We start from the raw sequence: 26,760 nt of genomic DNA, 5'->3' as shown, positions 1-26,760 counted from the left end.
TTCCTTTCCTTTCAGATACACCGGAAAGCGCAATAGTTCCAACATGGCCATCATTGATGTGAAAATGCTTACAGGCTTTGTACCTGAACAGGCATCCCTGCAAAAGGTAAATGTAAAAACGTGGAATGGCTTTGGGGAATAGGATTGTGGGGCATTTAAATTTGCAAATGCATCACCTGCCACAAGAGACGGGAGGCTTCGCCTTCTGGCTCCCACCAACCTGGCTATGACTACCAATCAGACAATGTGGCCTGTGTGACAGCCAAAGGTCCATGCCCATACTGGACACCTGTACCCTATCCCTGCAAAAAATGTCAGTTTGTTGTTGTTTTTTTAAATATTTATTAAGGTTTTGCATAATAAAACAAATATCACAATCAGAAAAAACAAAAAAAGAAAAACAATCAAAAACAACACAGTCCAAAAATGAAAAAAGTAGAGATAATCAGAAAAAAAACAAAAAACAGAAAAAAAATTATTTCTTGCTTACTGTCTTTATAACCCTCTTTCCTGACTTCCTCACATCTCCCTTTTCTGTGTTCCCCTTTACACAATCAAGTTCAGCAATTCCCTACCCTCTTTCCAATCTTATTCAATATTATACATTTCAACCTATTATGCCTTTGGTTTCCTTTCCTTTTAAAACCATTTATCACATGTTCTTTATAACTTAATCCCTTATATCATTTGTTTAGTCTCGACATAATAATACTATGGTCTTACCCCTTTTTTCTTCAAAACATTTTTACATATTTCTTTTTACCATGTCACTGATGCCCTATTATCTTTATATCCAACATCATTTTAACATTCAAACATTTTACAGTGTTTTTGGAGATATTCTTTGAACTGCTTCCAGTCCTCTTCCACCAACTCTTCTCCCAGGTCTCGGATTCTGCCAGTCATTTCTGCCAGTTTGTTAGTGCTGAATACTGGGGTGTGGAGCAATGTGACCTTGAGTTGCTTCCAATGAAGTAAAACGAGGGCATGGCTGACTTTCCTCTGTGTAGACCCTCCAAGTGTCCCTATTTTCCAGGAACATCCCTTATTTAGAGAAGCTGTTCCAGCTTCTGATTTGATCCCGGAATGTCCTGTTTTTCCTTAGGATGTCTCTATTTTCATTTTTATATATATATATATATATATATAAATATTTATTCAAGATTTTTCAAATACAATATAAATGAACAAACAAAAGTGTTACTTAACATCACATATTTTCTTAATTCCTTTAGACTTCCCCGCATCTCCCGCTCCTGCGTTCCAAATTATAAGCATTAAACCAGCAATTTATCCCCTTGTCTCCATTCTTTCTATCAGATTTTCCATTATTATCTCTCAAATTTTAGAAACAGTTTGTTTCAATCCTTAAAAGGAAAATTTAGTTTTAGCCTGATCATTATCTAAAAATTTGTTTTTTCTTAAATTTAACTTATCTTCATACAACACTTCATCTATTTAAGTGGTGCCAAGTTAATTATAATCAAGCATCTTATTTAGCATTCATACAATTTATAATATTTTTGCAAATAAATCTTAATTTTTTTCCAGTCTTCTTCCTATTGTCTCTATTTTCATTGGAGAAATGTTGGAGGGTAGGGAGTTATCCAACCCCCGAGCCGTCTGAAGGCAATCCTGTATAGGGAAGTTTTAAAAATGTTTAATGTTTTATTATGTTTTTATATACATTGGAAGCTGCCCAGAGTGCTAGGGCAACCCAATAAGATGTGTGGGGTATAAATAGTAAAATTATCATTATAGAACTGGACATCCCTATTTTCATAAGAGAAATGTTGGAGGGTACGTCCATGCCCCATCTACCTTTGTGGGGTCCTGTGCCCACCTCCATACACAGCAATGCAACAGATTTTACCACCAGAACTGTTCTAGGAAGGAAGCGGTGAAGGTCGCCCGTAACCACAATAAATATCTTTGATGACTGTTACATTCAAAGGAAACAGGATAAGGGGAATAATCCTGCAACTAACTGCATCCTGGTCATTGACTGCAGAGAACTGGCTTCTTCCAAACATACAATGTGGCTTTTCAACATTCTAAAATGTAACAGACTCCACTTGTTCTCTTTCCTTTTCATAAAGATGATCTATAATACATATATTTTATTGTTTCACAATGGATGGATGGATGCATGCATCAATATTATTCCAGCAAAGTTTATTGATTTCTTACATCTGTATCTGATTCGTCCCATGTTTCCATTTTGTGTGCGTATTGCAATCCTTTGTCTTAAATAAAAATAAAGAAAACCTCTCGCCAATGAAAGCAGGTGAAGGCGAAGAAGTAAACAAATACCTTTGGTGGAAACTGTGCATTTGTTAATTAGGTGTAATCAAGTGCTGCCGCGTGAGCCTTGCAAAGCGTTCTCCTCATGATGCGTTAGAAGTCATTCCATACTCCTTCTAGTGTGTCTTCCGATGGCCAGTGAAGGTTCTCATCTTTCCTGTGCTTCCTTGTTCACAGCTTCGTGATGACAGAATTGTGATGAAGGTGGAAAGCAAAGAAAACCATGTCATCATCTACCTGGACGACGTATGTTCTGCTCAGATCTGCCTCTTGTTTTGTGTAGTATTAACTGGCTACAAGACTAACAATTCCCATTGTGCTTTTATTCCCAGGTCACATCCAAGGGAATCAGTTTCGGCTTCATAGTTGCCCAAGACCTTCCAGTTTCAAATCTCAAACCAGCCTCAGTGATGGTGTATGACTACTATGAAACAGGTAAAGAAAAATAATATGCCATAGAACAGCCTTCCCTCATCTGATGCCATCTAGATTTTTTCGACTGCCAACTGCCTTCATCCCCAACCAGTGACCATTCTGGCTGGGGCTGACGGGAGTTGTAAACTGAGAGAAAACTTTATTCTATACCTAGGCCTTGGACCTTTAACTATCTGTGGCCTTTTAGAAGTGGGTGGGATGTTTTTAATGTATTGATGTAGGAGTTTTGCTTCTTTGATGTTTGGTTGTAAGTCATTTTGGGTTGCCTTGGGCAAGATAAAGCAACTAAAAATAATATTAAGAAATAATAAAATCATGAGAGCATTATTATTATTATTATTTTCATTTTTAAAATTGAAAAAAATAACATTAGAAGGCATCAGGTCTGTGTGTGGTAGAATTAATTTGCCATAAAGCATATGGGATGGTCAAATAATCAAATTCTTTTACTTTCTCTGCTACAGATGAAATTGGTATTGCTGAATACAAGTTTCCTTGCCATGCTGATGATCCTTGAACCCTTTGGATAATTGGGAGAAAGTAAGTTGGAAGATAGGAGCATCAAACTTGGACGATCGTTATCATATCTGGTGATTGGGGATGGGGAGAAAGGCGGTGAAGAAGATGGTTTCATAGAAAGGATCCAGGAATGGTCTTCTGTGTATTACAGTTGGTCTTCTCTAAAAGCCATGAAAAGTCTTTACTTTTTCATCTACAGTCATGGAAGGAGTAGACACTCACTGGCCTCAGAAATTAAAAGTGCTAGAAGACATTCACATCATAGCTTCAACGCAAAAAAAGATGAGGGAATGATTTCACACTCCAAACATCTTTCACTCATAAAGGCATCCTTGCAAAAGAATTTCAGAATTGCATGACATTCTGAACCAAAATGTATTAGGAAGTTTTGTTGGGTTGAAATAGATGACAGACGAATGACAAGTGTCATATGGGAGGCATCTCTCGAGCATGTCTCGGGGAGTCCCTTTTATTGAATATTACAGCATTGCCACATATGTGCTTGTTGCTGATTGGTTAACACAAATACAATGCAAGGGTTGCATATAGGCATTAATCATCAATAGATTAAAGGTTGGGAAAGGGAACACAGAATTGGACAGGTATGAAAACCTCCTTATTAAACTATTACTAGTGATTGATATAGCAGGACTTAAAAGAACATAACTATCGCATTCCGTAGATGTGGTTAACCATGCATTGAGAACAGGTCAGGGTACGATGTTTCATGAACTAAATGTGAACTAAACATTCTAGGGTGGGTGAGGAAGGAACGCTTCAGCTTAGAGCGGTTTGCCAGAGTCATGTGCAGAAGCAAAACTTCCCATCAAAGTTTGATTCTGGATGTTTAGCATTCAGTCAAGAATAGCATAACATCCTTCTCTGGGAAGGGGAATAGTGGTTGCAATGAGTGCCCCTGTTTGCCTTGCTGAGGGACAAATAATATATTTTTTGTTAGAAGATCAGCAATTTCACATTTGAGTTATTTGAGAACTCTTGGGTGGATGCCATCTGGACTCGGCAATTTGTCAGTTTTCATTTTGTTTATTAGGCCTAAAACTTTATCTCTTGTCACCACCACCTCCCTCAGTTCCTCAGACTAACTTTCTTGGAAAAGTTATTTCAGGTACTGGGATCTGCCCTATATTTTCTGTTGTCAAGTCAGGTGCAAGGGAAGTTTCCCTCTTCTTGAAAGCAATGTTCTCCTTCTCCGAGACTCTCATTCTCTCTGATAGCAGGGGAACTATCATCGTGGGAGTGGGGCACAGCTATAATGTGCCCCCAAGGCCTCATCCACCAACCTCTCTGTCTCTCTTAGCTCTTCCAGGTCTGCCACCTTGGCCTTAAGGTAACAAATTTGTTCCTGGAGAGCCAGGAGCTCATTGCACCCTGTACACACTCATGACTTCTGTCAAACAGGGAGATAAGTCGTACATGTGGCAAACAATGCAAAACACTGGAAAGCCTTTATGCCCCTGCTGGCAATTCTAATTGCCTAGTTGTTTTTGTAGTTTAAGTTGCTCTATTTAGAGCTTGGGTTTTCCGTAAGTCAACGAAGGGAGGGACAGAATGACATGTCGTGGCCTCTTCTCTCTTCTCACACATATCTGCTTAACTTGCCTTGGTGCTTTGCCAGGGGGATCTCCCTGTAGCTCATGGATCAGGTTCCACACTAGCTTGCTCTAAATTTATACACCACCTGGCTAGTTCCTCCTAGCTGTAGTGTCTGCTTCTCAAAACTAAAATGATATTTCTGTAGTTTTACTCTGATCATTGTTCCCAAGTGTCATATTTCAGTATCTAAAACTAAGGCATCAAAGAGTAGCCTACGGAAGCTGAGCCATTCATTGTTTTAATTGGGTTAATTAATGGTTTATTTTGTTTGTTTCCGCAGGGTAAAGTTATGTCATCATGAAAAGATCTTCCTCAATTAAGTCTGCAACCATCCTAAGGGTGGTGCTCAGCATCAATCATATTTGTTAAACTATTAGGTCTTGGAAGAAAATCACTAGAAAATACACCTTTCAACTGAGAGTTCTGCCACTCATTTCAATGAGAGGCTGTTTCATCAGTTCTTTGCAATAAAATGTTGTGGTTATTAAGAGTGCCTTGTCTGCTCATTTTAATCTCCAATGCTGATGGTCCAGACTCTGTTTACACTGGGTGGATTATATAAGATCTGGTATAGGATAGTACCCTGGTATAGGATAGTTGGACACAGGTGATACTGTGGTCTAAACCATGGAGCCTCTTGGGCTTGCCGATCGGAAGGTCGGCAGTTCAAATCCCTGCGACAGAGTGAGCTCCCATTGCTCAGTCCCAGCTTCTGCCAACCTAAGAGTTTGAAAACATCCCAGTACGAGTAGATAAATAGGTACTGCTGTGGTAGGAAGGTAAATGGTGTTTCCGTATGCTCTGGCTTCTGTCACAGTGTCCCATTGTAGCAAGTAGCGGTTTAGTCATGCTGGCCACATGACCCGGAAAGCTGTCTGTGGACAAACGCCGGGTCCCTCGGCCTGAAGCGAGATGAGCACCACACTTCATAGTGGCCTTTGACTGGACTTAACCATCCAGGGGCCCTTTACCTTTACCTTTTTTACCTACTACCCACCTTCCTTAACATTTGGTACACTCCAGACATTCTGGGCTATAACTTCCCTGTTCAAACCTCAATTCAGCCACAAATTCATTGGATAGCTTTACCCCAACCCAGTGCTTTTCTTCTAAAAAAAAAAAAAAAAAAGATACCAGTGCTGTGTACCCTTGAGTACCCCCAGAAAAAAAGCACTTCCCCAACATAATATGGAAATCCTGATGGTGGGCTATCTTACAATTTGTGTGAACCACTTGGAGCAAAAATTTTTGCAGCCGGCCCAGCCATTATGTGGGTTGAGGCCAGCACCAGGGGCAGAGGAGCCAGCACTGATTTTGGCCAAGATGTCTCCAATTTCAGACGAGATTTCATCAGAAACCAGCGAGATCTCACCTGAAATCAGTCCCAATGCTGGCGCCACTTCTTGAAGGTGGCAGATGCAGGGCGGTGCTTCCTGTTTGACCTCAAGCAGCGAAATGGGACACACTACCCCTGAGCTGCTATAAAACCCAACTTCCATCTTGGTTTTGAATGGAGAAAATTCTGATAAGGAGCCAGAACATTTGACTGACAGCTGAGGCTTTGGGGTCTGGCCTACCATCTCTTCAGGCCATGCTCTCTGAGAGGCCATGGTGCCATCACCAGCCACACTAATGGAACACTCCCATGGCCTCCTCTGGCACTGGAACAGCTACACAACATTCCCAGGAAGGGCTCCTGGTGTTCTGGGACTCACAGCTGCTCTCTTGTAAGCACCCGGTATAGCAGAGTAAAAGCGGTGCAGACAGAGTTGAGGAGGTATCTGGGTATACCTACTTTATTTCTACTAATTACAGAATAAAGAACATAACAAACACGTATGAGAGGAGCAGCCCTTGTACAGGCATCCTGTCTCGTCGCAATAGTACCAGAGACAGAAGTCACACAGACTGGCTTCCTTTCTCATGGAACAGAAAGTAAGCACGAATCAGATGATCCTTGCAATGGGAGGCACGAAATGCCACAGCTGCCTTCAAAAAGCAGCATTTCCCCATTTGCTCTGATAACAGTTGACCTCCATAAAGAGGCAAGGGCAGCAACTGACTGAGGAAATGAGGAATTTCTGCTTTAGAAATAGAAACATGACTTGTTGCTGACAGGATGAGTTGATGGAACCACTGAGCCACCATAATAATATAAAGGACAGGGCCAGGGACGCGGACTTATAAAAAATATTGGGGGGGCCCGGGAAAGCTCATGAATAATAAATAAGCTCATGAATATGCAAATAAAGTGGCGCCGCCTCCTCGTGAGCGAATAGGGGAGAGCGTGCTGCGCCTATTAATCAGCTCCAAAGGAAATTGGGTGGAGCTTTTGCTCGGGAGGGAGGGCAGGAGGCATGCAGCCCGCCCCTCCCTGTGCATTTTGGGCTGGGGGAGGGGCGGCGATGGCGCTCTGCTGGAGGGGCGCCGGAGATTATTGGGGGGGCGGAGCCCCCCCAAACGAATTTTTGAGGGGGCTCGGGCCCCCTCAAGCCCCATGGAGTCGGCGCCTATGGACAGGGCATTTTGTGTTATGGCCTCCTGGAGCACCCACACTTCTTTTCTACTTCTTACAGCTTCTCTCCCTCACTAAGGCAGGTACAGATTTTGTCCTTCCTCTGCAGACCCCTCCAATCTCAGTTGCGGTTAGAGCATTTTTAATTTGCATCATTAAACAGCTGTGTTTCCTTTCATGAGAACGGCAACGAACTTCATAAAACATAAGCTAACCATTGTGAGTTTCTAGTTAATGGCCGTAATCTGTGCACGTTCTTTAGGGGAAATGCTGTTTTAAGGGGGGAAAAAGATGCTAGAATTATGTAGGAGAAAAGCAATTATTGAGAAGAGGAAGAGGAAGGAGAAGCTCATGCTAAACTTTTGATCTGCTTGGCGTGAGAAAAGTGCAATATAAAAACGCGAATACGTTATTCATTTAAATCTTATTTATTAAATATGTATACACCGCCCTTCATTCAAGGGTCGCCGAGGCGGCTTGCAGCATTTAAACACCAAAAGCGCGTAGCATAATAGCGAACATGACAATAACACACTGCGCAGCATTTTATTTTATTTATCCCATTCATTTAATAAACGGTCAGATATTCAAAGTCTGAGGGGAGGGAGGGGGGGCCTCGTGACAATCCCGTGACAGCCGCTGAAGAGCCAATGAGAGCCGCCCTCGCCTTCACCAGCCTCCTCCTTGCCGTCGTCGACAAGACCAAGAACTGGAACGGAGGCGGCTTGGGCCCTGAGTCGCCTGTCACGCCGAAGCCCCTCCCCGAACCCGCTCCTCCGCCTCTCATTGGTCAGGTTGCAAGCACGGGAAGGCGGGGCCGGAGGTAGGTGAAGGCGAAACGACCTGGCGAGCCGCTTCCACCCGATTGGACCAAAACCGCCCCTTACCCCGCTTCCTCCTTCCGGTCGACAAGAGGATGAGCCTTCGGCTGTACGGCACGGGCTGCTGCTTCCTCTTCCGCTTGTGTAGCATGACTGGTCACGAGCCGCCCTCCTCTCCCTCCTCCTCCGGGCTCCGGTAACGGCTTCGGGGGCCGGCGACAGGCGCGGGGAGGAAGGCCGAGACGCGACGTCGAGCGCCGCAGTGGGCCGGGGCAGCCCCAGGTGACGGCGCCGCTCCGCGACCCTGCTCTCCTTCCCCCTTTCCCCTCAGCCGCACCTCGCTTGCTGCAGGCTCCGGGGGGCGAGAGAGGTGAGGGGGCGGAGGGCATGTGGGACCCCCACCCACCCCCCTCCCCCGAAAGCTCCGGCCTCGTCCCCCCCCCCCTTGAAGAAGCCTGGCGGCAGTCGAGTTGAGGAAATGGCGGGGCTTTTTAGGCCCTTGGGGGGTGGGGTGGGGGTCAGGGAAGGGCTTTGCAGGGCTGAGGTAGAGTAGAGAGGGTGAGCAGCAGGCGGCCTCGACGCCTGCCGTGCCGAAGAGCGAACCCGTCGCAGGGACACGCGCGCTATTCGTTACGTCTGCACGCGAAGCGGGGCGGACACGTGAGCCGCAGGCAGGTGGGTGCCCGGTGCCGCGTGGCGCTCTACCCCCGCAACTCGAGTGACGGGAACGAGGCCGCCTCAGGAGTTTCGTCCCACCGCCGCCGCCACCACCTGTATGCGGCTCCTTCCAAAGCTCTCTCCGCCCATCTGTGGAACAGATTCTTTGCAATTCTGAGCACAAAGGCTGCCTCCTCCCCGCCTAACCCCAAATCCTTAGGATTTAATGTTTCAAATGGTGCATCCCCGAAACATCCATTTCGGGCTATCAAGGGTGAGAGTGGGTTCTCAGTTACTGAGAGGATGTTGACTTTTCCTGGGCTAATCTTTCAGAGCCCACACCCAGAGTTAGAGCAGCGAGAGTCTTCCAAGGTGAACATTTCCAACATGATAGGCCACACTCAAGACCTGAGCAAGATGACACTGTCATATTCCTTTGCTGCAACTGGCAATTTCGCCAAAATGGCTTTTTCAAGTGTGCTAATAATTAAGTATTAAAATTTATCAACAAAGTCAATGGCACTTTATGAGCTGCTTAAATGTGTCCGTGCTGTACCCATAATTAAAAAGAAGGTGGCTATTCATGCATCAAAGACATTAGGCCAGCCTTGGAAATACATTCGCAGAAATTATCATGCAGCCCGTCTACATTTGGATGGCTTGAAATGCAAAACAAAAAAGCAAAATGCACCTACTGACTGATTTCTAAAAGCTTCCTTGTGTGGTCTGAGTGAATCATCGTTTATGAGATGCTCACTTCTTGTTTTAATGATTAACAACATAAAAATAGCATATGACAATGCAGAATTAACAACAGTTTCTGAGAGTGGTTTGAGATGAGACATAACGATAGTAAGAAACACTGAACAGAAGATGTACTTCATACATTTCAAAGAGGATGTGAAACATATCTGTTGGGGGAAATGAGGGTTCAGCCTACTGAGTAGATCCAGTTGGCCACTCCTGCCTTAAGTAGTGAATTTCCTCTCTCTCAGTGCCAAATTATTGCAGGTTGTCATTTATGTGAGACTAATATCCCAGTTTTCTCTTAATTTAGGACTGTGAGATTGCTTATAGAATGTCCACTTTTCCAGGTAAAAGTCATAATGAAAAAGTAGACATTGATTATTCAGTTGATCTCTGCGACTTAGATTTCATATGTCATGCTGCCATATTAATGCATTGTCTACATCTGTTCTTCATCACCTGCCCTTACTCTAGACAACTGCTTGTAGAATGTTCCTGGCTCACTGTTGCTGCCATGCCGTGCTGCTAGCCCTCATAACCACTGTGATGGCAAAGGACAATGAATGTGATCTACTTGGGGAGGAAGGCAGTGAATCCACAAAAGAAAAGAAGCTGCTGGAGAGGTTGACGCCAATTTTCGGCAGAAGGTACAGTGCCTGTGGCTGATTGACTTGTTGGGGTGGCTTCAGTGTGGCTGATGTCAGGAGCAATTGCTCAAGAGGGATTTTTGAGTCACTGCCCTTGGGGAATATCCAACCACCTTAGCTGCTTGTCAGGCCTGGCTGGTGTCAACAAGTGATTTTCATAAGAATTCTACTTGCTCATAGCGACTGCGTTCCTGTTGTGAAAAGATGGCTGCTGAAGGAGTTTATTCTGCCCCCCAATAAAATTAACAGCTCATTGGCAATATTCTGCTGTTCACGAGGCCTTGTGGACATCTGGTATAGATACTTAATGCCCTTATTGGGTAAGTCTCAGATATAATTTCCAGATGTTTTGGGACTACAACTCCCATCATCCCTGACCACTGGTCCTGTTAGCTAGGGATGATGGGAGTTGTAGTCCCAAAACATCTGGAGGGCCAAGTTTGGCCATGCCTGAAACAGCACCTCTGTTCTTGCACTACTTGAATACTTACCCCACCAATCCGCAACCCAAAATCTGCAAAAGGAAATATGCAGGTATTCATTATTGACACCTGGGTGAGCAGGCTGGGAAGATTAGGCGTTAACTGAGCTTTTGGTCTCCAGCTATTTGGCGTGGCACCAATCCCTACTGGGTTGGGGAGAGTCACAGCTGTAATCCCTAAGGAGGCCAAACCCTACTGACTAGATTTGAGGGGTTTCATGGTGTTGAGTCATTGGAACAGACTGGGGATGCTGCTGGTCTCTTTCCACCCCATTGCATGGCACTTCCTTTGCTAACCAGAAGGTTATCTTGAGCATGGTGTTGGAGAATCCTTCCAGAGTGGTGTCACGTACCTTCAACACCCACTCCAATTCAGCCTCCAGTGAACTAGCTTGGGACCTCATGGCCACCTGGAGAACCATAGATTTGTCCTGATCAATCAGTGGTGCAACCCATGTGTCCAAACAAACATACTCTGGACCTGGTCTTTGCAACAGAGTGGGATAGCTTGGTTCAGTTGATTGTGGGGTTTGTAATGAGGCTGTTGTCCTGGATGGACCATTTCCTGATATGGTTTGGATTCCCTCTGATGGTATCACCCATAGGGATGGAGGGCCTATTGAGATGGTCCACCCTGTAGACTAATAGACTCATAAAGGTTCCTGAATACTTTGGGGGGATTTTCCAGCTGAGATGGCTAGCACTCCTGTTGAGGCTCTACTCTTGCTGTAGAACAGCAAGATGCACTGGGCCATAAACACAGTTGCTTCAGGGGTCATCATTGCAACTGGTGAACATGCCAGGGTTCCCTGGTATACCAGGGAACTGCATGATTAAACAGGAGCGGCAATGGCTAGATTGTAAATAGTGCAAAGCCCAATGCAACACTGACCAGATACAGGCAAGAATACTTGGTCATGTATACCACATGGCAGCGGTGACGGCAAATAAAGTGTGCCTCTCTGCCACCAGTGCCTCTTCAGTCCAGCAGGGCTGTTTCAAGTGGTGAATAAGCTGATTACATCTGCCCTACATAGGGTATCTTTGAAGTTCTGGGCACCAGTTACTATAGCAATACCAGATAACCATCTAACTCAAGATTTGTTGGCTCAGTACAGAAGCTGGTTAAAGGAGTTTGGCTGACTGACCCTTGCCCATCATGTCTTACACAGCTATCCAGAGGGGATTGGTGGAGTGGGCTCAAGGATTGATCAGTGCCATACTGCAGAAGGGGGATGTGCTGCCTGCCTTGAAGGACCAGAAGGATCCTTCAGAGGACCAGAAGTGTTACATTACAATTGCCTGTTCACAATCTTGGGCAAGATTCTTGAGAGGCTGGCGGCAAGCCACCTGCAGGCATTATTGGAGGAAGTAGATTAATCCGAACGGATTTCAAACTGGCTTCAGTCCCAGAGACGGAGCCTAAACTTCCTTGGCTGCCCTGCTAGATAATGTTTGTTGGGAGAGAGGCAGTTGAGTTGATTCCTCGCAAACTTTCCACACCTCTTGATTCCTTTCACCACGGTATCTTTCTGGCCTGGCTCTGAGTATGGAAGGCTCTGTGTTGCAGTGGTTCAGTTCATGCCAGCAAGACAGGATCCTGGAGGTGATTGGAAGTGGAAGGACTTTGTTCCATCCAGGGGAATTGGCTTGTGTTGTCCCACAGAGCTTCATCTTAACACCCTTGTTGTTCAACATTTATATGAAGTTGCCAGGGACACATAATGAGGTGTCATCAGTATGCCAATGATGCTCAGCTCTATCTCTTGTTATGTCAGAATTGGAAGAGGCCGTTCAGGTTCCTGACCAGTGCTTGCAAGTGGTAATAGGCTGAATGAAGACTCTTGAATTGAAACTGAATCAAGACAAGACAGTTTCTTGGAATGGGGGTGGGATGTCACACTGCCATGGAAAGGGGTTGCTCTTTGATCCAGCTCCGTCACTTGAGTCCCTGGTGACTTCAGAGCAAGGAGTGCTTATTTCTAGCTCTGGCTGATTTGCAGAGAAGGCTTAGCACCTGTGATCCATGCTCTGGATCAACTGTATTGGGGAAAGCCTTCTTTGTGATGGCTACTAAACCCTGGAACTTGCTGCCCCCAGATGTGTATGCTTTGTGTCTACGTCATTTACATTTTGGTGACATGCACACATTTTCACTCAGGCATTTGGGGGATGGTTGGATGTGAGTTTTCTGTATCCGAAGCTGTATTGTTTTACTTAGATCAGTGTTTTCAGCTTTTGGATTTTAATTTGTATTCCCCACCCTGCGACTTCTTGTAAAGAGCAGGTAACAAATATTGTTTTTTTAAAAATGAAGGAGATACATGCTGATCTCCCTTTTTTTCATGCCTCAGGATTTGGGGTGTTTCTCATTCACTTTAGAGCAGAATTTGTAGAATGTTATTTATTTATTTTTAAGTTTGTGAAAACCTCTCCTAATGGAATTTGGAATGAAAGAGGGTTGGCTGGTATAGATGCTCCTTAATTTGAGTGGGAAGGACTATTGTTAGGATCCCTCCCACCCCCGCAAATGTGTGAGCAGCAATGTTTGTAAAGCTTCTCTGTGTGGCATCTCTCTCTGCAGTTTTGAAATTGAAGGTGAGAGTGAAGGTGAGAAATACACCTACAAGTTCCGGGTGTGTCGAAATGCTAGCAATAAGACCAATTCTGGCTTGGTGCAGATCAACAATAAGCAACAGACAACGGTGTTGGGACGAATCAACGAGACCCATCTTGCCAGTGGAAGTAAGATACATTTATCCTTCAACAACTCTTATCTATTGCTCTTCCAATACCACATATGCCTCACAGGGTGTCTTGGTTTTCTGTCTTGGCAGGTACATGGATTTTACTGACCTATAAGGGGGGAGACCCCTATAGTAGCCACTGTGGGAAGGAGCCGAGAAAAGCCATAGTAATGATCACCTGCAACAAGAAGACACTAGCAGTGAGTAGCTACTGGAAAGGGTTATTAAAAAATAATAATTCCAGGGTATATTGGCCAATGGTTAGGAGTCACCCCTCATTACACTACCTCCAGTATTAATCACGCTTAATAATTTAAGAGCTGAATTACATGCTTGGAAAATGAGATTTTTCAGCTTGGCAGGAATACAGTGGTGCCTCGCAAGACGAAATTAATCCGTTCCGCGATTCTCTTCGTCTAGCGGTTTTTTCGTCTTGCGAAGCAAGCCCACTGACGGCTTAGCGGATTAGCGCTATTAGCGGTCTAGCGGCTTTTAGCGATCAGCTGAGAGGCGGCTTACCAGCGGAACAGCTGATAAGCGGCTTAGCGGATTAGGAAAGGGGGGGAGCGAAAAAAACCTGCGGGAACTCGCAAGATTTTTTCGTCTTGCGAAGCAACCCCATAGAGAAATTCATTTAGCGAAGCGCCTCCAAAACGGAAAACCCTTTCGTCTAGCGGGTTTTCCGTCTTGCGAGGCGTTCGTCTTGCGGGGCACCACTGTACCACGATGCTTGAACTTGTATGTTGGTTGGCGGGGAAAGGCTGCTCACTTAGAAAATGAACACATTTTGAAGAAGGGTAAAAGGTAAAAGTAAAGGGACCCCTGACCATTAGGTCCAGTCGTGCCCGACTCTGGGGAGCCAGCGTACAGCTTCCAGGTCATGTGGCCAGCATGACTAAGCCACTTCTGGTGAACCAGAGCAGCGCACGAAAACACCGTTTACCTTCCCGCCGGAGAGGTACCTATTTATCTACTTGCACTTTGACGTGCTTTTGAACTGCTAGGTGGGCAGGAGCAGGGGCCGAGCAACAGGAGCTCACCCCGTCACGGGGATTCGAACCGCCGACCTTCTGATCAGCAAGTCCTAGGCTCTGTGGTTTAACCCACAGCGCCACCCGAAGAAGGGTAGTCCAGGGCTATTGGGAGGGCTGGGAAGTTCCTGTTGTAAAGAAAAAGTCAAACACAGAGTCTCCTACTAGCATTTTAAAGTACAGCCAGGAGGCCTACAGCATATGTTTATCTGAACATGTATCTCACTCAGAAGTGGGAGGTGGCACTGTTAGATGGTTCTTGAAGAAGATGAAGGACACTAGCGAGCATAGTTCTCTGGGGAAGGACGGAACTTTGTCCCTGTATATATTTAAGGTGATAGATGTCTTTTATTGCTATCTTCCCATAAACAGAGTGGTTTCACCATGGTGTCAGAAGAACGAGAAAAGATGGAGGAATGCTTCTACCTCTTTGAATTAGAGAGCAGCTTGGCCTGCCCTCCAGAAGACTCTCACTTAAGTATTGGCTCTATATTGCTCATTACGTAAGTTTGTCTAAAAGTTTTAATACTCCATCTTCGGTTTAGCAATTTCCAGGGTAGCTTACATGCATATTCTTTTTAAACATATAAAACGGGATTAAAAGATGAAAATAACAGTTAAAACTGAGCAACTTTAGAGCAACTTCAGAGATAAAAGCCATTCTGATAATACAGTTTAATAGTGCCTGGTTTCAGCAATAAGTTCTTTACTTGGTGCCAGAAAGACATGAGATTTGGTACCAACAGCCTGGTGTATATGTGTACAATCTTAAGGCCTGTACTTTGGACTAGTTGAAATTTCAAATGTGTCCCCACATTCAGTGCATCATGGCAGTGTAAGTTGTATGCCACCAGTTCATGAATAGTGGCTGTTTCTTTTCAGGTAGGAAGGTGGGCACCAGACTTGCGCACTTCATGCCATAAAAAGGTACAGCTTCCGGGTCATGTGGCCAGCATGACTAAGCCGCTTCTGGCAAACCAGAGCAGTGCACGGAAACGCCGTTTACCTTCCTGCCGGAGCGGTACCTATTTATCTACTTGCACTTTGACGCCATAGATGCCACTTAAAGGCTAGGTCTTAAAAGCATTCAAAGCTGCAAAGTGCAACCCCATCTAAAATAGGCTGGGAACTACCTCTCAAAACAGGCACACGCCCTACCAACAAGTAGCTTCAATTTCTCAGGACTTGGCGAGAAAGTATTCCAGATTTTCAGAGTATCTCACCTGGCAGTTCAGTACAGATTTTAAACAGAATTGGGGACAAAGCTTTGAAGAGTACAAGTGGTATCGGACATCAGTATTCCCAGTGTCGCCCTTGTCAACTGAGCATACAGGGTAGAAATGAAACAGTGGAACACATTGTCCTCCATTACAGAAGGGTACCATGGTGCTGTTCCCTACTTTCAGTGCCTTATTAGAAAGGGTCTAGAAAAGTAATCTGCTGAAAGTTTATCCACGAGACACTTTTCTGTAAATGCGATTCCACAGAATCAGGTTTTGTATTGAGCATAGGGTGAATGAAGTAAAGGTCTTTGGCCATGGGGAATGGAAGGTTTATCCCAAGGCAGTTGCTTTAAGACAAAAGAATACATATGTAGTTAGGGGCACTGGCTTCCTGGTAAATATTTAGTCAGGCATGACAGTATGGCATGTGTTTATATCAGAGCTTTCCAAACTTTTCACGTTGGTGACACACTTTTTAGACATGCATCATTTCACGACACAGTAATTCAGTTTTACTAGCAAACTAGAGGTTAAACTAACCCCTTTCCAGCCCCGGGAGGAGTGCGGGGAGCATTTGTGGGACACACCTACACACTGCAACCGACACACTAACTTGTCACGACGCACAGTCTAGAAAGCTCTGGTTTATATTCTGAGTTTTATTAGAAATCATAGCTTTTGCCTTCCTGGTTTGTTTGTATTTTGACATTCTCTTTCAGGCTTGCTCCATTGGTTGCAGTGTACCTCATTGGGGGATTTCTTTACCAGCGTCTGTTGGTGGGAGCAAAAGGCATGGAGCAGTTCCCCCACTTGGCCTTCTGGCAAGATCTGGGCAACCTAGTGGCAGTAAGTAGCAAAACAGACAAATCCGTACAGCAGCAAGGGGCAACCTGTGATTCTTCCAGAGTTTGCATCTGATATCATGCACACAAGCTGCGTCTGTGCCACAGGAAAGGTATACAGTGGTACCTCGGATTAAGTACTTACTTAATTCGTTCTGGAGGTCCGTACTTAACCTGAAACTGTTCTTAACCTGAAGCACCACTTTAGCTAATGGGGCCTCCCGCTGCCACCGGAGCACGATTTCTGTTCTCATCCTGAAGCAAAGTTCTTAACCCGAGGTACTATTTCTGGGGTAGCGGAGTCTGTAACCTGAAGCGTATGTAACCCGAGGTACCACTGTATGTGCACTCAGGCATTTTGATGAATCTTGTTTTAACATCTTGTTTTAAGCAGGCCTGGGTAACCTCCAACCTGTGGACCAATCATAGCCCGCAAAGCCATTTTCCTCATGACATCAGCTGATATGTGGAAGGATGGGATTGAATCCTGATAAACCCCATCCTGATTCAGGAGCTGGTTTGCATCAGAATCTCGCTAAAACGAAGGACTTTCAAACAGCCCTGTGCTGTTCTTTGAAGTTCTGACAATTTGGGCTTCAAAGCACAGCATCACCTGACACCATAGTGATGCCCACCTGTCGTATTCAGCCCTCCAAGGGAGGAAGATAAAAATGGCCCCTAGATAGAAAAGGTGCCTCCACCCCCATGTAAAGAAGCCGCAGTGAAGCTTGGGGACCCAGCTTGTTACAATTTTTTAAGTGCCATTTAGTATGATGTCTAATGCCAGACTGTGATTAATAATTTGTTGATAAAAGCCACTCTCAGAGCAATGGTTTGAAATTGCATTGTGTCAACTAATAATTTGAGATTACCCAGTTTGCATTCGGACAAAATGATACACTGTTTAATCAGATGGAAGCAGAGCCTTTCAATTCCTTGCAGCTGCACTGAACGAGAGGGAGTGCATGAATTGAAAGTTTGTTCTGGCTAAATAAACAGATTTATTGCGTTGTCCAAATATAGCTATTGTTTTTGTTGGAGATTGCAGCTAATAAATTCCTGTCAACGGGCTTCCCTTTAGAGTTGGCTTGTTTCCTTGTGGGAACTTCTGAGCTGACACTCTCATGCTAAGCTTTTACTTACTAGTTGCCTATGCAAAGCCTTTGATGTGCTTTAGGTATGGCAGTTGTGCTTATTTGGCTGCCACGTCTTTCTGTAGTCCCTTCAGCATTGAAGTCCTCAAATCATGCTAAGAGGTGGAATCTGGATGGAGACAGGGGTTAATACTGCAATCACTGTTTGTGGTCTGGCATTTGTACATTAACCTGTGTGTGCTTACAGGATGGCTGTGATTTTGTGTGCCGGTCGAAACCAAGGAATGTACCAGCTGCGTATCGTGGTGTTGGTGATGACCAACTAGGGGAAGAGTCTGAAGAGCGAGATGACCATTTGCTACCAATGTGATCTTTTCTTTCTTTTCCTTCCCTGTTTGTTCACATAAGCGGGTGTCACCTGGTCGCTTCCCCCTCATCTTTCTTGTGATCACCCCTTAAGCTGCTTGCTTTTTACCATGGCTGCCCCATTTTTCCTCTCCTGCTATGAATGAGTACTGGCACTGGGGCTTGGGGCTTTTCTGAATGTAAATCTGTGGTAACAAAACTTTGAAATAGGGGGACTGGACAGAGCCCTGAAGGGCAAATGCTTCTCTAGATTGCCTGCTGAGGCTGATTTTCCTCAGCTTATGAAGAAGTGTTTGTAGGTTTGGAGTGGAGCAGCAAGGGGAACTTCAGTATGTGAAGTTAAAGGGAAGAACCTGAAGGTGCAGGGAAATACTAGTAGCCTTGGGTATGGGGGGTGGGTAGAGTGGCTGGGATTGAGTGCTTTTACATATTTTGTATGGGCTTTATTCTACAAAACACTGGATTTCTATTTTCAATTATTCATTTGTATATTTTTCTTGAAAGATGAGGGAGCTTTCCTTGCATTTTCAGATTCACCCTTTTAAGATGCAGTAGACAGACAGTCTGGAGACTCTTCCATCTTAAAGTATGAATTAAAAGTAGATTTGAGGTCTTTTTTCCCAGTTGCTGGTACATGATGATGGCAATAATATGTATATTTTGCTATATGGCCTGAATTGAAATAGAGGCAAAGAGGAAAGAAAGTTTCTCAAAACAGCAGGTGCACTTGAGTGCAGTCCCTGCATTATCACCCCTTTAACTGCTTTACGAGAAAGAGGAATTATCTAGCTTTAGTTGTTTATGTGCTTTTGGCGGAGGTTGAAAAATATAAGGAAGACCAGTCCTCTTAGTAGTTCAACAGGGGAATAAGGAATGAAAGTCAGTCTTGTGTCAGTCAAAATCTTAGCCACAAAAACCTATGGAATAAACTTATATCCTTCCAGACTAGTGCAAACATCACTGCTGGTCTGTTCTCAGTTGGGATATTAATCTAAGTTGCACCTTCATCTGCTTCTTGGAAGGATTGGGACACGATGGGTCTGTTGCTTTAAGAGATTGCTTTCTCTACTTGGTGCATGCTATGCTATCACCTACTGAAGAGATCAGAGCTGCAGCTCAAAAATATTCCTTACTTTTGAAGATAAGCCATTTACAGTTCAAAGTCTCCTGAATTCACTAGTAACACCAGCTATCTCTTGTGAGGAATAATATATTTACTTTGTAGGGAGAGCTGGTGGTTCAAACTGGGCAGCGATCTGTGGGGTACACAGCAGGGCAGAATCTCTCCTTTTCTGACTCAAGAGCAATGATCAGCTCTCCTGCTGGAATGAAATTAGATAAACAAAGCTGCATCAAGTGTCTCAAGTTCCCTCCAACAGGGATAAGGTCACTGCAATGGTCACTTTTTCATGGTGGTGTTTAAAATAACTTTGTACAAAGACACAACTTTAAAATTAAAATGGCTTGAAGCCCTGAACTGTGTGTTTGTGAGTTAATCATAGACTGCAGCTAGGATCATGCTGATGGGAGTTGGAATTTAACAACATGGAAGGGCTGGAGGTTCCCCTCTCTTAAGTCAAAGAAAGCTGCAGCAAATTAACCTCGTTAAATACTACTTTCCTGTTCTTCCTGCTCTCCCAGCCACACAAGGAGAGGGAACATAGCTCAGTAATCAAACACAGAACTTGGCTGGAGAGTGCTTAAATTTCAGTTACCTGTACCTGTTTAGATTCAAGGACTGGGAATATCAACTACTGTATTGGCCTGAATATAAGCCGCACCCACAAATAAGCTGCACCTTTAAAATTGATGGGGGGAGGAGGAAAAATGACAATACCCAGGCTGCTTCCTTGGTTGGGGAGGGCACCACTTTGCTGACAGCGTATGGTCATGAATAAAAGCCGCACTTTTAGCTTTTCACTGTCTGAATTTTTTTTTGGGGGGGGGGGAGAGTGCGGCTTATATGCAGGCCAATGCTGTGCTTCACATAAACATGCTGTCAAAGGCTGCCTCAGCCACACCTTTTTGCTTAGTGCTATAGCATTATTTAAGCTATTCTTGTAGTTAAGAAGTATGAACCAGCACACACAATGAGATGGCTGCTGCTTCCCCCGCCCTTCCTCTAATAGCTATTATAATCTCTTCAATTCACACTAAAATGGTGATCACTTTTAACTAATGGCAGAGGAAATCCGAGCACATTTGACTCTCCAGTGTACTCAAGAGATTCTATACTCCTTGTGGTTAAAAGCTCTCATTTGTTTGGGTCAGTTTAGAAAACATGCACTTCGCCGTATTGGGACTCCTAGTTAAGACCACCAAGCCACACACACCAGCCTGGATCTGACATCACGGAGTCTTAAAACCCAAGCACAGTACTTTACAAGACCCAACAATCAGCTGCCCATCAGTGCTTTTCAGGTTGATTTCAAAACTTGTGGGCAAAAACTGCTTGCTTGATGTCACTGACATCAAATAACATGGACAATCCATGTCAAACTTGAGGCCCGAGTTGGGGAAGATAGTCTGGTGCTATGGAAGGAAATTTGATTGAGCCAACAGCCCAGAAAGCTAAGGCATGAATCTCAGCTGGTAGGCATGAAGTAATACTGCCAAAACTCTGGTTCCCTCTAGTGGGCCTTTTGAGTTGTGAAAATACTACATACCCTAACATTCAAAAAGTTTTAAAATGACATTTTGGCAGATAGAACTTATTAAACACTATTTCTACTAAGCAGAAGTAAATATGCTTAAGCTGAGCTTTATGCTAAGATATTAAGCACACTTAGGTTTGCAACAGAAATGAGTAAACTATAGAAATATATGGAAATCTCTACAAATGATTGCAAGGTAGGTTTAATTGTTTTAAACTACTATACTCCAAGAAATATTGCTAAATCTTGTTCAGTGTTCCAGAACTGTAGCAGAGGACATACAGTTTCAACCTCAGATTTGAAGTTAACACAGTTAACAAATTTCAGTATCCTTAACTGCAATCTACAGTGGCAAGTATCACACCTAGCTTTATAAGTACAAGTAAAGCTTTCTCCATAGCTCCCCTGTTCAGTACATGTCCCCCTCCTCAAATTACACTGCTTTAAAAAACTGTTAAAAACAGTTGTTGGAAAAAGGAATGGAAAAACACATCCTTGACCAAAAGCCATGGCTATCATCCAGCAGATACTGTAAACTGCCCTAAACCTATTACTGGAAGAGTCATACTTCAAAAGGGGTAATGATTAGTACTAGATATCACCACTGGTTGGAACAAGCCTGAAATATGCAAGCACAGAACAGTGGAAACACCTGCCCTAGTATAAACTCTCAGACACAACATAAAATTTGAAAGGTACAGACTTTGAGACAGACATACAGGTTACATCAAAACTAAGATTTTGAACATGCTCTGTATGAATTGTAACAAATCCCTTTTGTAGCTAAAAGCAAAGCTGTACCCTACTTTTGAATGATTTAACATGAACAGCAACAAAGCTTGCCTTCATTTAAACCTGCCATACATCTCTCCAAGTGAAACTATTGCACTGGTGTGTATCAGGAAAGTCGGGGAGGAAAAAAAAATCAGGCCACGAGAGGACCGGCAACTTAATTTTTGAAGCATTCTTTTTACTGAAGAGAATATTTGTATAATAAACAAAAATAAACAGGCTTCTGACAGGAGATACAAACCTGCTAGAAGAAGCTTTGTCCCATATGCTCTCAGGGGGAGGGCAAGATACAAAACTAGTAAAAGAAAAAATTCAAAAGCAAGATAGAAACAAATGGTGCTTCAGTACAATTGGATTCTCCTTTGGATATTGAATGGCATCTTTCAACTCCACAAGACATGTAGAATTAAAGTTTTTTCTTTAAAAAATCCCTCGATATGATAGAAGTGCTCATGTTGTCTTGGCAAGGGTCCTATTTAGGCATGAACAAGCTCCAATCCTTAAGTGATCCAGAACACTTTCCAGTGTTCTGTATGGGGTCAGTTTGCTACTTAATTCCACGTGACGCTATGAACTGAGAAAGGCGTCATTTAAAGGGCCTTCCAACTTCTCCTCCCTCCCTCATCAAAAGAACCCATTCCCAAACTTCAGCACTAACTGGTTCCCTGGAAAAATGAATCTGTGTAGGAGGGGAAAAGACCGCATGGGAAGGAAAATGAGAAAACAAAAGCAACTCTAATTCTGAGAAGAGGAAGGGTCCTTCTCAGCCCTTCCTCTGAGAAGCCTCACCAGAGAACTCTTATCATCCTTGCTGTATTGCCACCAGAACGATTCGGAGGCTAATTTTCAGGCATCATGAGATACTCCTGAAGAGGTGTTTAAAGGCCTCCTGGGGAGATATACTTCCTCCATGTAGCACCAAGACTGGCTTTTAAGAGAGGTCAGTTTCCCTCCATTCAGTGTTGAGAGCTTGAAATGGTCCCAGCGCGAAGAGGGGAAGAACTCTGGCTTCTTGTGTTACTAGGTCTCTTTGAGGATGTTGATCTTGGCACAGATCTTGAGGGCAGGACCCAGCTTGATATTCATGGCACTCATGAGGTGCTCTTCCTTCAGTAGGAGCAAAGCCTGACCGTCAATCTCCTGTGACCGAAACTCTTCCGCAATCTCCTGGCAGCCTATAGGATTCAAGAAGCAAAAAAAAAACAAAAAACCTTGTGAGATGTCAAAGAGGCAAGCAGTTGATGTCATTTTGAAGAACAGGATGTTTGTATCAAATCCCTTAGCAATCTTAATAATTCTCACAACAGGTCTGAGGTGAGTGAGCGAAAGAATAAAGGCTTGCTGAAGGAAAGCTGGCTGAAATGGAATTTCCTAGGCTACAGCTCACATTTTCAGTGATTATGCTGTTAACATACAGATAAGTCATCTATCGTCATGACCTTCATAATTCCTGGAGAACACAGAAAGGTGTTCATAGTACAGTGGTACCCTGGAAGTCAAATGGAATCTGTTTGGGAAGTGCATTTCACTTCCAAAACGTTCAGAAACCAAAACGCAGCTTCTGATTGGCTGCAGGAAGCTCCTGTAGCCAATTGGAAGCCGCACAGGACATTTGGCTTCCGAAAATCGTTCAAAAACTGGAACACTCGCTTCGGAGTTTTGATCATTCAGGAGCTAAGGTGTTCGGGATCCAAGGTATGACTGTATATTACCGTTCCACAGACTGAAACCTCAGTTATACCCAAGCAACTTGTCGTCTAATCTCACTCCTCTTCTGGTGGTGTCAGACTCACCTTGCAGAGATGCAATGAACTCATACACTTCCTCTACACTCCAGCGGCTGGGGTTGCTGGAGAGGAAGACGGGGTTGATGCCATGGAGGTCAGGGGTAGGCTGAGACATGTTGGAGCTGGCAAGGTCTCGCTCTCCATGACTAGCCCTCACTGAAAGGGGTCCAGGAGATGTTGGGGACAATGCTTCATCATAACTGGAGTTATCAGATCCTCTACTAGAGTCTTCTTGGCCCTGAAAGATGCAAGCACCAGAAATAAAACAAGAGGGGGAAATCCTTAGGTTGGGGGTAGTCATTGAAAAAACGTAAGATGATGCACAAGACCTGGGTTCCTACACAGTCCCTTTACTGCTTTAGTTGTTGCCTAGCAAGTATCTTGGGAGCAGTTGCACTGCAATTAGACTGTCAGAGAAACAGTGACTGCATGACTGGACACTCTTAATTGATCATGGTAATGAACGTGGGGAGAAGCCATCAAGTACATACTGGGCCCAAGCTACTAAATATTCTAGAGCTCAATACCTGTTAACTGTTAGCTTCATCTCACAGATTGAAGATGTACATACTCTGGTACACTGAACAAGATTTGGCAATACCGACCATTTACCTGGCTTGGTGCTCTTCTGTCCCTCCTTTTTTCATAAGGATGGCATGTCCACTGTGTCTTGTTTCTAATTAGACATCTTTGAGAGTATCCAGATAGTATTATCACCAGGGATTAAAGGTCTCATCTAATGTACGGAAAATGCAATATCCTATGTCCGAGCGTAAGCATACACCAGACATAGGATATTAATTTTTTCTTACGTCAGATCACACCTTTAATCAGATTTGACATATTGTTTGGATACTCTCAGAGATGATTGATTAGAAACAAAACACAAGGGACAGAACAGCACAAATCTGGGTTAACTCAGGCCAGCCTCTCCAGGTTGGACTACTGTTCTAAAATCAGCTCAACCTACTTATTTTTATATAGCCCCTCCCCATATTCCCATGAACGAACAGCACAATCTTAGTTTACAAGAAGGAGCAGGACAGGCACCTGCCGATAGGTAGATTCTTCTTGCTTATTCAGTAGTTATCTAGAAGAAGTGCTGAGAACATGTATGAACTGAGGGAGCAGAGACCAAGTCCAGTAAGAGTCCATTTTAAGAGTCCACAGAAAATTGCCATCCTCCTAGTAAGCACAGAGGAGAAAGGTGTGTAAAGATATAAGCAGGGGACCATCCCATTTGTTTTGCAAGGAGATAGTTGTTGCTATGCAACTTCCCTGGATCTTTTACTGGAATAAGGATTCATTATAAGCGTACCATCCACCTCAAAGGGTATGTCTTAAGGAAGAAGAATCTTTATTATGGCCATAGGCCAGCATAAAAACATGTTCGTGTTCCTCATTTACTAAGGGATAGAAACAAAAACACCTGGCCTTGATCTCTGACCCAAGGATGTGTGTAAGGTAGAAATCAGTAGTCTCTAAGCAGAAAGAGTGGGCATCAGAGGGGCTTATCCAGAAGATCCCACCTGACCTCTAGTGGTGGCATTAGGGAACAGCAGTTTACTTATTATGAATTAAGTAACAAATGTGCACTCTTCTCCACTGAAGTAAAAGATTCTCTTCACCAAAGTCTAGTAACTTAGAGTTTCTACCTGTCTAGGAATTTTTCTCATGGTGGAGTGCATATAAACCCAAGTGTGCCATAAGGCAAAGCTGGCCAGACTTAATCCGGGTTTTAAGTCTCCAGTTTCGGGTTTTTAAATAGAAGATTTCACTTGGCTTTAATATTGGAACTTACGCCACTGACAGACAACTGTGTAACAGTCAGGATGGCATATGCTGCAAAGGCAATATTTTCTAGCCCTTATTTGAGTTGGGAGTCTGTGGTCAACACGACTGGAGACACGTCTTGTGTAATTTGTGGGTCGGTAGCTCCTTTCTGTCATGCATTCCCTAATAATTAATCCCCATTCAACAAACATAACCACACCAGAGACAAGCACAGCCACTTGGGCATCTAGTGTAGGAGCTTATAGAGGACCATACATTCCTTCAGCAAGTTAAAGGTGTGTTTTTACTCCAGTTCTGGAGGCTCGAAGATTAGGCCACTGTTCTCTCAAAGGAGCCTCAAAAGCGTCAAAGAAGGCAAGAATCTAATCTCTATCTTTTGGAAATATTTCCCTATTTCCCCTAGGCTTTAGCCAGGTTCTGTGGGGTCTTAAGTACAATTCCAGTACTTCAACGGCCTTAGCAAATATTGCCCTCATCTCCTTTTGAACTATTTTATTGATGGCTTTAATTGATGTTTCTTTTATTCTTGTTTTTACAGTGCTGTATGCTGTTATTTATATAAGAACGGCAGGGTATAAATATTTTAAACAACAGACTTAAAAGACCCCCAGTCCCTGCCAGATAAACCCTCACAGCACCAGAGCAGGTGAAACTCTGCTGTCCTAGGCAAGGAGGAATGAAGGATGGAAGTATACCCTTACCCGGTGACGCTTGCCCTGTATCTTGGCTCGGGCAATCTCTGAGCTGCTGCGCCGAGGCCCCCGTCGTCGTCGGGCATAGTTCGCTTCCTGGAGCTCCTTCATTTTTTTCCTTTGAAGCCGAAGTTGGTGACTGCAGCCCACATTGTACCTGGCACAAGAAAGAAGGAAGAATAAATGAAGCAAGGCACATTTGAGAATTCCTCTGCAAGCTGAAAATTCTAACGTGCTAGTCCTTTTCCAGCAAAACAGTTTTGAGTATGGGAGTGCTCAAGCCCTACATGAAGAGTCGTTTCTACATCAGCCATCTAACCAGGCTTATTGAGATCTTTCCATCAGGAGGTAGAAGCAACATACAGCCTCTAAATTATTACCCTCTAAATCTGGGCTTGAGGAATCCAATGGGAAAGGCAACCCTAATACCCAGGGTAACACTGTCTGTACAGGTTTAACCTCAACTTTCAGACTTGCTTTCCAGGGAAATAATTCATTATAAAGGTGCCTGAAACATTCTAGGTGCTATTCAGAAAGGGTACTTATTGAAAGGGACGTAGGTGGCGCTGTGGGTTAAACCACCGAGCCTAGGACTTGCTGATCAGAAGGTTGGCGGTTCGAATCCCCGCAATGGGGTGAGCTCCCGTTGCTCGGTCGCTGCTCCTGCCAACCTAGCAGTTTGAAAGCATGAAGTGCAAGTAGATAAATAGGTACTGCTCCAGCAGGAAGGTAAACAGTGTTTCCGTGTACTGCTCTAGTTCACCAGAAGCGGCTTAGTCATGCTGGCCACATGACCCGGAAGCTGTACACCGGCTCCCTCGGCCAATAAAGCGAGATGAGTGCCACAACTCCAGAGTCGGCCACGACTGGACCTAATGGTCAGGGGTCCCTTTACCTTTCTTATTGAAAAAGTACTTTCTCTTGAGCAGGTAGAAGGAGGCATCCATCCACTAATGGGATAAGTCCCCAGGGGGCTGGGAGAGGCAAGGAACCACATG

The 26,760-nt window shown here is 44.1% G+C and overlaps 4 protein-coding genes across 10 annotated transcripts in view; 2 read left to right on the top strand and 2 right to left on the bottom strand.

Annotated features, from left to right (window-relative positions):
- Window positions 1-5,360, top strand: part of LOC309332068 (ovostatin-like) — a 58,368-nt gene extending 53,008 nt beyond the window's left edge. The window contains exons 32-36 of the mRNA XM_081844786.1: window positions 16-106; window positions 2,482-2,550; window positions 2,637-2,739; window positions 3,204-3,279; window positions 5,153-5,360. Of these exons, the coding sequence (XP_081700912.1) occupies window positions 16-106; window positions 2,482-2,550; window positions 2,637-2,739; window positions 3,204-3,256 (316 nt within the window). The 3' untranslated portion in view covers window positions 3,257-3,279; window positions 5,153-5,360. The remainder of the gene's footprint in view (window positions 1-15; window positions 107-2,481; window positions 2,551-2,636; window positions 2,740-3,203; window positions 3,280-5,152) is intronic.
- The window catches only part of AICDA (activation induced cytidine deaminase), a gene marked incomplete at its 3' end in the record, with an annotated part of 147,154 nt that overhangs the window by 84,585 nt on the left and 35,809 nt on the right, over window positions 1-26,760 (bottom strand). The gene's annotated exons all lie outside the window — the stretch shown is intronic.
- M6PR (mannose-6-phosphate receptor, cation dependent) lies at window positions 8,311-19,520 on the top strand. Of its 2 annotated transcripts, none has more exons than XM_081845571.1 (7): window positions 8,311-8,490; window positions 10,087-10,259; window positions 13,325-13,485; window positions 13,578-13,687; window positions 14,891-15,021; window positions 16,461-16,587; window positions 17,925-19,520. In XM_081845571.1, exons 2-7 carry the CDS (start codon window positions 10,102-10,104, stop codon window positions 18,045-18,047), a joined length of 810 nt encoding a protein of 269 aa, XP_081701697.1. In that variant the 5' UTR covers window positions 8,311-8,490; window positions 10,087-10,101; the 3' UTR covers window positions 18,048-19,520. The 2 variants fall into 2 exon arrangements, with proteins under 2 accessions (XP_081701697.1, XP_081701698.1); XM_081845572.1 differs by lacking the exon at window positions 8,311-8,490 and adding an exon at window positions 8,558-8,578.
- Window positions 20,884-26,760, bottom strand: part of PHC1 (polyhomeotic homolog 1) — a 28,592-nt gene continuing 22,715 nt past the window's right edge. For all 6 annotated transcript variants that reach the window (XM_081844896.1, XM_081844898.1, XM_081844895.1 and 3 more), the window contains 3 exons: window positions 25,772-25,919; window positions 23,283-23,514; window positions 20,884-22,664 (listed from right to left, as the gene is read on the bottom strand). In XM_081844896.1, the coding sequence (XP_081701022.1) occupies window positions 22,510-22,664; window positions 23,283-23,514; window positions 25,772-25,919 (535 nt within the window). In that variant the 3' untranslated portion in view covers window positions 20,884-22,509. The remainder of the gene's footprint in view (window positions 22,665-23,282; window positions 23,515-25,771; window positions 25,920-26,760) is intronic.

The sequence above is a fragment of the Podarcis erhardii genome (assembly GCF_964252035.2).
Source record: "Podarcis erhardii genome assembly, chromosome: 17".
NCBI lineage: Eukaryota > Metazoa > Chordata > Lepidosauria > Squamata > Lacertidae > Podarcis > Podarcis erhardii.
Note: the sequence above shows the minus strand (reverse complement) of the source record. Positions and strands in the feature narration are given on the sequence as shown.